The sequence below is a fragment of the Corylus avellana genome, chromosome ca4 (assembly GCF_901000735.1).
Source record: "Corylus avellana chromosome ca4, CavTom2PMs-1.0".
Taxonomy (NCBI): Eukaryota; Viridiplantae; Streptophyta; class Magnoliopsida; order Fagales; family Betulaceae; genus Corylus; species Corylus avellana.
Genome location: NC_081544.1, coordinates 3,363,395 through 3,373,765, shown reverse-complemented (window position 1 = coordinate 3,373,765; position 10,371 = coordinate 3,363,395). Strand labels below are relative to the sequence as shown.

The window sequence follows — 10,371 nt, the reverse complement described above, 5'->3', positions numbered from 1 at the left end:
AAAGGAGAATTTTGGGCCTTCTTCTCACGTGGGCGGTGACCACCTATCACCAAGAGTGGAAAATGGGCTGGTAGGCCCAAGGAGTGTGCCAATTCGCTCATGGAAAAAACGAGCACGAGAGAAACAGGGAGATGTTAATGCAAGGGCTGTTCGGTCACTAACCTTGGGGAAAAGGCATGCAGATGAGGATGGGAATCCAGAAAAAAAGGAAAAAGAAAGGAAAAAAGGAAAGAAGGTTATGGAGGGGGAATGCAATGCTGAATTTTTGATGGCGGTGGCTGGTGCTCAGCCCCGCCAAGAGCCATGAGTATACTTAGTTGGAACTGCCGGGGGCTTGGGAACCTCCGGACAGTTCGTGACCTTTGCCGCTTGGTAAAGGAAAAGAAACCCAGTTTGGTTTTCCTTATGGAAACCAAACTTACAGCTTCTCGGGTGGAACGTTTAAAATTTCAGTTGGGATTTGGAAGCGTTTTTGTGGTTGACTGTGTGGGAAAGAGCGGTGGTCTAGCTCTCTTTTGGAAGGATGATGGAGTGGTGGAAATCCAAAATTACAGCCGCCGTCACATTAATGCTACGATAAGGAGTGAATATGGGGCACAACCATGGACCTTAACTGGATTTTATGGCAATCCCGACGTTTCAAAAAGAAAAGAATCTTGGAATCTCCTCCAGCACCTCCGCTCATTATCATGTAATAAGTGGATGTGTGTGGGGGATTTCAATGAAATTCTTGCAGACTCGGAGAAGGTAGGTGCTAATAAAAGGCCTAGGTGGCAGATAAGGGCTTTTCAACAAGCAATGGAGGCGTGCCAACTCTATGATTTGGGATTTGTGGGCCCAAAGTTCACTTGGAGTAATAAGAGGGAGGAGGGGCACTTCATTATGGAGAGATTGGACAGAGCTATAGCCAATCCTAAGTGGATGCAATCATTTCAGAACTATGAAGTGGAGGTATTGGCAAATCGATCTTCCGACCATGCCCCAATTTTTGTACAATTCCATGTAGCAATGCGTAGCCAAAGGAGAGTAGAAAAGAGATTTTTTTATGAAGCTGGCTGGGGAAAACAGCCAAGCAATAAAAATTTAATAAAGACGGTATGGAGCGTCAACAGCCCAGGGCCCAATCCATGGCAATCATTCTCAAATAAAGTGGAGAGGTGCAAGAGGGTAATTAAACGGTGGCAGATTAAAGAGAAAGGGCAGGTTGACCAGCAAATAAAGAAGAAAACGGAGCAGTTAAAGAATTTACAAATGGTGGAGACTCAACCGGAGGGAGAAAAAATTCATATGTTGCAGCAAGAGGTGAATGAATTAATTGAAAAGGAAGAGCTGCAGTGGCGCCAACGGGCAAAAGAACACTGGCTGAAAAATGGAGATAAAAACACAGTTTTTTCATGCTAGTGTGAAACAAAGGCGTCAAAAAAATAAAATTCTCCGTATTGAAAATGAAGAGGGGATTTTATGCTCCACACCTGCGGATATTGCCGAAGCCTTTACGGATTATTTTCGGAATTTATTTTCTACATCTAATCCAAGGGGTCGCAGGGAGTGTCTTGATGGGTTGGAAAGGAGGGTTACTCCAAGCATGAATGAGCAGCTGGAGCGGGAGGTCACAAGGGAGGAAATTTGTGGCGCTATCGCTCAAATGGGGGGTCAAAAAGCTCCGGGACCGGATGGTTTGCCTGCCTGTTTTTACCATGACAATTGGCCCACTGTTGGGGAGGAGGTATGTACTCTTGTTAAAAATTTTTTCGAGTTGGGTACGTTGAATTATGATGTAAATCTTACCCATATTGCGTTGATTCCAAAAAAGAATAATCCTTCTAAGGTTTCAGAATTTAGACCTATTAGTCTTTGTAACGTGTTATATAAAATTATTTCAAAGACATTGGCTAACAGGTTGAAGGTGATTCTTAATGATATTATTTCTCCCCATCAAAGTGCGTTTATCCCGGGAAGGCTCATCTCGGATAACGTGCTGGCGGCGTATGAAACTATGCATTCTATGCATTCCAGAATGTGGGGGAAAGTAGGATATATGGCTCTTAAATTAGACATGAGCAAGGCTTACGACCGGCTAGAATGGTGTTTTTTGGAGGAGGTCATGAGAAAAATGGGTTTTGGTGAGAAGTGGACTGGCCTTATTATGAAGTGCATTTCTTCGGTGAGGTACTCCATTATCATTAATGGGAATCCAGAAGGTAACATCCAGCCAACTCGGGGTATCCGGCAAGGGGATCCCATCTCCCCATATCTATTTATTTTGTGCGCTGAGGCCCTGAGTACTCAACTATTGCATGCTGAACAAAATGGAAGTCTCCGAGGAGTTCCTACATCACCAAAAGGGCCGCGATTGAATCATCTATTTTTTGCGGACGACAGTCTGATTTTTTGTAAAGCCACAGCACAGGATTGGCAACGACTGTCATTAATTTTGGAAGGGTATGAAGAGGCTTCGGGCCAACGGCTGAATAGGGATAAAACGTCCATCTTTTTCAGTCGAAATACACGAAGGGAGGTTAAAGACCTTATTATTCGATTGGCAGGTGTGCCTGTCACCCAAAGGTATGATACATATTTGGGACTTCCAGCTTTAGTGGGAAAGTCTCGAATTAGAGAATTTCAGAGCATCTCAGAGAGAGTCAGGCGACGGGTTACGGATTGGAAGGTGAAGCTCCTCTCACAAGCTGGAAAAGAGATCTTATTAAAAGCCGTAGTTCAAGCTATTCCCACGTATAGCATGAGCATCTTTTTGCTCCCAAAAGCCTTATGTAAAGAGATCAATGGCATTATGCAGAAATTTTGGTGGGGGCATAAGGAGAATGAAAAGAAAATACATTGGATGAGTTGGAAAAAAATGGGTCGTGCAAAGTCACAAGGGGGGTTGGGCTTCCGTGACCTCCAGGCTTTTAACAAAGCACTTCTTGCTAAACAATTGTGGCGATTAATAACCCAACCAGACAGCTTGGCCTCCAAAATCCTAAAGGCCAAGTATTTTCCAAATGGTACCCTTAAGGAGGCAAAAGTGGGAAGTAGACCGTCTTTGGCTTGGAGAAGCATACTTGCGGCTAAGGATTTATTTTTTGCAGGCCTAATTTGGCGTATTGGGAATGGAGAATCAGTGTCAATTTGGGGAGACAAATGGATTCCAACTCCATCCTCTTATTCTATTCAATCTCCTTGCCGAATCCTCTCAAGAGAAGCAAAGGTCTGTGAATTGATTGAACCGTCATCTTCAAGGTGGAATATTCCTCTGATCAAGGAGATATTTTGGGAAGAAGAAGCTGAATTAATTTGTGGACTGCCACTGAGCAGATATAACAAGCATGACAGATTAATTTGGAAATTCACAAGCTCAGGAGAATTTTCGGTGAGAAGTGCATACTATTTGGAGCTTGATAGAAAGGCAGAAAATTGTGGTGGAGGCTCAAATCAATCGAAGCTCAAAAATATTTGGAAGACTATATGGGAATTGAGGGTGCCTAATGCTACGAAGATGTTCATATGGAGGGCATGTAATAATATTCTCCCCACAAAAGTAAACCTTAAAGCTAGAAGGGTGTTGGAGGATGCAACGTGTATCTTTTGCACTAGAGCAAGTGAGACAGTTTCCCATGCACTCTGGGTCTGCCCAGCAGCGCAGGACGTATGGAGCACAAGCCGCAGGTCACTGCAGAAATGTGCTTGTATGGAGGAAGATTTTTTGGAAATCTTTGAGTTTTTGTCTTGCAGGTGCACCACGGAAGAGATGGGAATATTTGCCTGTATTGCTCGGGATATATGGAAGAGACGAAATGAAGTCATACATGGTGGGCTTTTCAAGCACCCAAAGGCGTTGGCACAAGAGGCAGAGACACAATGGCAGCTGTGGGAAAAATCTGTTGAGCAGCAGGAGGACCAAGCCGTGACAGCACCCAACGAGTCTGCTCCTTTCCTGCGGTGGACAGCGCCAGCTTATGACACATATAAGGCCAACTGGGATGTGTCGGTGAAACCAGTTTCCAGGCGGTATGGAGTGGGCATCATCGTTCGGGACTACATGGGCCAAGTGTGTGCAGCCTCATGTTTGGCCTTCGAAGGACGTCCGGACCCTACAGTGGCAGAGGCGATGGGGGCTCTTTGCGCCGTGGAATTTTGTCGAGATTTGGGCCTCCAAGATATTATGTTGGAAGGGGATTCCAAAACAGTGGTCCAAGCAATTAGAGGAGGGGCAAATTGGTGTAACTTTGGCCAAATTATTGAAGATATCCATGCTATCTTGCCGGGTTTTAGGAGCTGGAGAACGGAACATGTACACCGTGCCGCAAACGAAGCAGCTCATGGATTGGCAAGGGTAGCTGAAATTACGGGGGTTGATAGAATTTGGATGGAAGAAGTCCCGGAGGTTGTCCATGATATAGTTGTTTTAGAGCAATCTGCTCTTATTGTTTAGAGCTGTTTTAGCTCTTGGTATTTAGAGCTTTATGCTCTAGATGTTGTATTTCCCCAGATATTTTTGAATGAGATGAGTTGTTTATTCAAAAAAAAAAAAAAAGAAGAAACAACTAACATAGGTTGCTTGATTTGTTTTATATACACTTCTCATACAAATGCATAATGTTATAATAAGCGGACAAAAGAAAACCAACATTTAACCTAACTAGGTATATCTAATTTATTTAGGGCCCCCCTATATAACAAAATAATTAATTTAGGTCTTACAACTTCAGGTTATGTAAATGTAAAAAAAAAACAAAAACAAAAAATTTGCAGCAAATAAGATAGCCACATATATTTTATCTAGGTTCCCCATGTGGCATGTCAAATGTTTTTAAATTTGGACCTTAATTTTGTTTAGGTTTTGCAAATTTTGATTATGTAGATGTTATAATTAATACTTAATGTGTGTGTTTATTTGTAAAAAATATACAAAAAATTGTAACGATGTACTTAAACAAATACACAAAAGAAAAAAAAAATAACATCTAACTAACTAACTTAGATTTATTTTATTCAGTTAGGGTTACAGTAACTAAAGCTATGGACAAGAGTTGGATAACAAAGTCTAGGGGTACGAGGGAATACAGAGACGGGTGTAGATCATTCGTGGAGTTTGCAGTTAGGAACTGTACAATCCCTGATGAAAAAATTCACTGCCCCTGTAAGGTGTGCTGTAAAAAGCAGCGCCATCCGCTGGATTTGGTATTTGACCACTTGACAGGGGGTAAGGGAATAATGATTGCATACAGAACTTGGTATTATCACGGGGAGAGGCCTGTTCAGTCTCTTGTTGCAGTGTCTATTTCGACTCCCACGATCATAGATCAGGGTATAGGCACAGCACAAGGTGAAACCATGCAGTCAATGTTGCGTGATCTATTCGGCATGCACGGTGTCGTGGAAGACAATTGTGAGATTGAAGTGGCGGTACAGGGGAATGAAGAAATTGTGAATGAAGCAACTGACAATGGTGACGTACTAAAGTACAATAACTTGCTTAAGAAGGCAGAGAAGCCACTTTATGATGGGACCAAACATAGCAAGCTTAGTGCTACTGTACATCTGTACAATTTGAAGTGTGTTGGCGGACTTAGTAACACAATATTTTCATCTTTTCTTGAGTTCATCAATCAGTTGCTGCCTCCTAGTGATGAAGCTTTGCCAGTTAATACATATGAGGCAAAAAAGTTTCTAAGGGACATGGGCCTCGGGTATGTGAAGATCCCGGCGTATCCTAATAATTGTATGCTATTTTGGAAGAACACTCAGGATTTGGATACATGTACTGTTTGTGGAGTATCTAAGTGGAAGGATGAAATTCAGTTGGATGAGGATGGGCAACCCATATCATCGAGTAAGAAACGCCCGGTCAAGGTGTTGCGGTGGTTTCCGCTCATACCACGGCTACACAGATTGTTTATGTCAGAGCATACTGCTCCTTCTATGAGGTGGCATGCAGAAGGTCGGACTAAGGACGGTGTATTGAGGCAACCGGCCGATGGAGAAGCATGGAGGACATTCGATAATTTGCATCCAGACTTTTCGGCGGACAGCAGGAACGTTAGGCTTGGACTAACCTCGGATGGATTTAATCCATTCGGGAACATGATCACATCCCACAGCGCTTGGCCTGTAATGCTTGTACCGTACAACTTGCCTCCTTGGACGTGCATGAAACAAACATCATTTATACTATCCTTGATAATCCCGGGCCCAAAGTCAGCTGGGATGGATCTAGATGTCTACCTACAACCCTTAATTGAGGAGTTACAGGAACTATGGACTGTAGGTATACGCACATTTGACGTGTCCAACAAAAAGAACTTTGTGATGCGGGCGCAGTTGATGTGGACAATTAATGACTTTCCGGCATACGCAGATTTGTCTGGGTGGCCTAACAAGGGCAAGAAGGCATGTCCCTGCTGTATGTACTCGACGAGGTCTACGCGGTTAAAACATGGCAGAAAATTTTGTTATATGGGGCACAGGCAATACTTGCCTATTGATCATCCGTGGAGGAGAAATAAAATAATATTTGACGGAAAACAAGAATTTGAATGTGCCCCAGATGTGCCAAGTGGAGATGACATTCTTAGACAATTACAAGATATGGCATATGGAGATGAGAATGCCGATAAGGCAAGGACGGATAATGAGAAAAATAACAAGAAACGGAAGAAGGGTAGGCCGATAGAAAGAGAAGGCGAGACTGCTAACGTATTGTGGAAGAAGAAAAGTGTTTTCTTTAGGTTGCCGTATTGGAAAGATAATCTATTGCGGCACAACCTTGATGTTATGCATATTGAGAAAAATGTGATTGACAACATTCTTGGCACAATACTAGACATTCCAAAGAAAACGAAGGACAACATCCAAGCCCGCACAGACTTGCAAGAAATGGGGTTGAGACATGCACTTCATCCGTACACAGGTGAGGATGGTCGAACATATATGCCCGCAGCTTGTCACACGATGTCTAAGGACGAAAAAACACATTTTTTGAAAGTACTTCGGAATGTAAGGGTGCCGGACGGATATGCCTCGAATATTTCCCGATGTGTACGACTTAGTGATCGTACGATATTTAGTTTGAAAAGTCATGATAGTCACGTAATTATGCAATTATTTAGGTGAATTATGTATTGGATGTGGATTATGTATTGAATGTAGATTATGTATTGGATGTGTATTATATATGTAGGTGGATTATGTATTGGATATGGATTATTTAGGTGGATTATGTATTGAATGTATTGAATGTATTGGATGTGTATTATATATGTAGGTGGATTATGTATTGGATGTGGATTATTTATATAGGTGGATTATGTATTGGATGTGGATTATTTAGGTGGATTATGTATTGAATGTATTGGAAGTGTATTATGTTGGTGGATTATGTATTGGATGTGTATTATGTAGGTGGATTATTGGATTATTGGATGTGGATTAGAAATATTGCAATTATTGTATAATTATCAGGAATTGGAATATTGTAATTATTTTTTATTAAAAATATATATATATATATATTTTTTTTTTTTAGCATGTCAAATGGTGTGACATGTCAAAAAATCACACGTACATTTTTTGACGTGTCAAAATCTACACGTTAAAAAAAATTTTGACGCGTCGAAATTTACATGTCAAAAAAATTTTTGACGTGTCGAAAGTCACACGTCAAAATTTTTTGACGTGTCAAAATCGACCCGTCAAAAATTTTTTTGACGCGTCAAAATTGACACGTCAAAATTTTTTTTGACGTGTCAAAATAGACACGTCAAAAAAAATGTTTTTGACATCCCCCTTTTAACCGCGGCTAAACGTAAAAAATGACACGTCAAAAACCTCTGGTCAAAATTTCTGCCAAATTATTGACAAGTCAAAAACCTCCGGTCAAAATTTCTGCCAAATTTTGGTGATCAACCATCTTTCCGAATATCTTCAAACTACCATCTGATCGGTTCTTCCTCATATATTCCCAAGTATTGTGGTCTACATCAATTATCAATAATGAAGCTCTTGAGCATGGAACACGCTGGGGAAACTTCCACGGAAAAATGTTTCCCAACTGGCAGAGCATATAGTTGTCATCAACCCAAAATTATATTTACAATACATCTTTTTATTTTATTTTATTTTATATGTTACTACACAAAATAAAATATAGGAAAAATTTCAGAAAATTCTGGTAAACTTCTACTTGTTTTGACTATTTTTAAAGTTTAAAAACTCTCGATTAAGGGTATTAAAATTTTCAGTTTCTTTTAATTACCTTTTTATGTTAAGATTTTTCGTTAATTTTTAAAATAAGTGTGATTTTAAAAATTGCATTTTTGAAATCATTACTTTTTAAAATTGCAAAGGCATTTGGTAAAACATGTTAAAAAATATTTTTTATTTTTTATTTTTTATTTTTATTTTATCAAATATTTGTTATGAGAAATCGTGATTTTGGTTTAAATTCTTACTTTTTCAAATAAGCACTGTCTAGCCTGCTTGTATAAATCACAGTTTTTTTTTTCTTCTTATTTTAAATTAAAATATCAAACGTCTTACATTTTGCGATATCTTTTAAAAACGTAGATTATTCTTGAGATATCGCAATCCCAAACATACCTATAGTACTTTAAGAGAAGTATGTACTTATTCAAAACTAATTTCACTTTTCAAACAAATTTTTTTGTCAAATCCCAAAAATAAAAAAAACCGGCCTTGCGATATCGCAATCCCAAACATACCTGTAGTACTTTGAAAGAAGTATGTGTACTTTTTTCAAAACTAATTTCATTTTTCAAACGATTTTTTTTTTTTTTTTCAAATCCGAAAAATAAAAAAAGCCGGCCAATGTTGTTGCCTCATTGCTGGGTCAACATACTCACTTTCTTTTTAACTAGGGTTGTAAATAAACCAGTTCGTTCGACAACCTACTTGATACCTACTCGGTTTAGCTTGACCCGAACTCGATACTGTACAAGCCCACTTGTTATTGTACAAACTCGCTCGATTACTAAATGATGCATACGGGTGTAAACGAGCCGAGCTTGAGCGAGCTTCCCTTGTTTAGGCTTGGCTCGTTTAAATTTTACTCGAGCTCGAGCTCGAGTCGAGCTTAAGGGCGAGCCAAAAAAATCGAGCTCGAGCTAATAATAAGTCGAGCCGAACCAGCTCGCGAGCTGGCTCTTATATTTAATGTTTTTGTTTTCAATTTTTTTTTTTTAACTTCAAGTACTCTTAAACGGCTTAAGAAGTTAGTTTGCATATGAGCATTTGCTTAACCTGACTAGTCGAGTATGGAGCCTGAGTCAATACAGCAAGGCATTTGGTTTCAAAGAGAGAGGATATGCATCCTTTTATAGATAAGCAAAGTTGGAGATTGATGTTTTCTTAACAATGTGGGACAAGTTAACATGTTGCATTCAAACTGCATTAGGACAATGCCCCATACAAAAAAATATTTTTTTAATGTTTCTCTCTCAATCCCCCTCACTAGTCACAACGGATCTTCCACCTAAACTCTCATTTCCCACTCTCTCACTCTCACTCACCAGACAGGTAGTGATAGTGTTTGGGTCTGTTTAATTCTTCAATAGTTTATGCCTTTCGCAATCTCCCTCAATAGTTTCTGCTTGATTCTTCTTCCTTTCGTTTGGATATGCTTTAATTGAATCGAGGTTTTTTTAATGATTGCTCTCTCTCTCTTTGATCACGAAGGGTGTAGAATTTTCCATTCTCTAACGCTTAAATATAAATGCAATTTTAAGGTTTTAATAATTATGAGATTTATAATTAATTATGTATTAGTTAGTTTATATATATATATATATATATACACACACTCGAGCTTATACGAGTTGTTCACGAGCTTAGCCGAGTCGAGCCGAGCTTGCTTCGTTTAATATTCGAACTAGGATTTGTGTTCATGAAGTGCTTCATTTAATATTCGAGTCGAGTACGAGCCGAGCTTATGCGAGCCGAGCCCGAGCTTGCTCGCGAGACGCTTCGCTCACTTAACAGCCCTAGGTGCATCTCACGTGAAATTTTGATGCTTTCATTACAATCTATAAAATTGAGAGTAATTATGTAATTTTATAAATTTTAATAAAGGAAAAATTAAAATAGAGTGCATCAAAATTTTTGGGATGATATCTATCCAATTAGACAAAAATTTATAACTGAGGGTTTAAATTAAAATTTTTTTAAAATATTAAGGAGTACAACCAATTTTTTTTTTTTTTTTTACCAAGTACAACCAATTTTTAAATACATTGAAGTTCGAATTAAAATATTTTTAAAAATTAAAGGAATAAAGTGAATTTAATCTATAAATAAAATATTAATAATAAGAGTAGAATAGCGTGGACGATTCGTCAATCATCCACAGTCCGCAGA

The 10,371-nt window shown here is 39.3% G+C and overlaps 2 protein-coding genes across 2 annotated transcripts in view; both read left to right on the top strand.

Annotated features, from left to right (window-relative positions):
* The first annotated feature begins 405 nt into the window (after window positions 1-405).
* On the top strand, window positions 406-1,401 carry LOC132177864 (uncharacterized). The gene has a single exon (XM_059590342.1). It carries the CDS (start codon window positions 406-408, stop codon window positions 1,399-1,401), a length of 996 nt encoding a protein of 331 aa, XP_059446325.1.
* Window positions 1,402-6,588: 5,187 nt separating this feature from the next.
* Window positions 6,589-10,371, top strand: part of LOC132177271 (transcription factor bHLH84-like) — a 23,504-nt gene continuing 19,721 nt past the window's right edge. The window contains exon 1 of the mRNA XM_059589521.1: window positions 6,589-6,661. Coding sequence (XP_059445504.1) covers window positions 6,589-6,661 — 73 coding nt within the window. The remainder of the gene's footprint in view (window positions 6,662-10,371) is intronic.

Excerpts from the sequence above, each read along its gene's own strand:
- LOC132177864 (XM_059590342.1), top strand. The coding sequence starts at position 406 with ATGGAAACCAAACTTACAGCTTCTCGGGTGGAACGTTTAAAATTTCAG.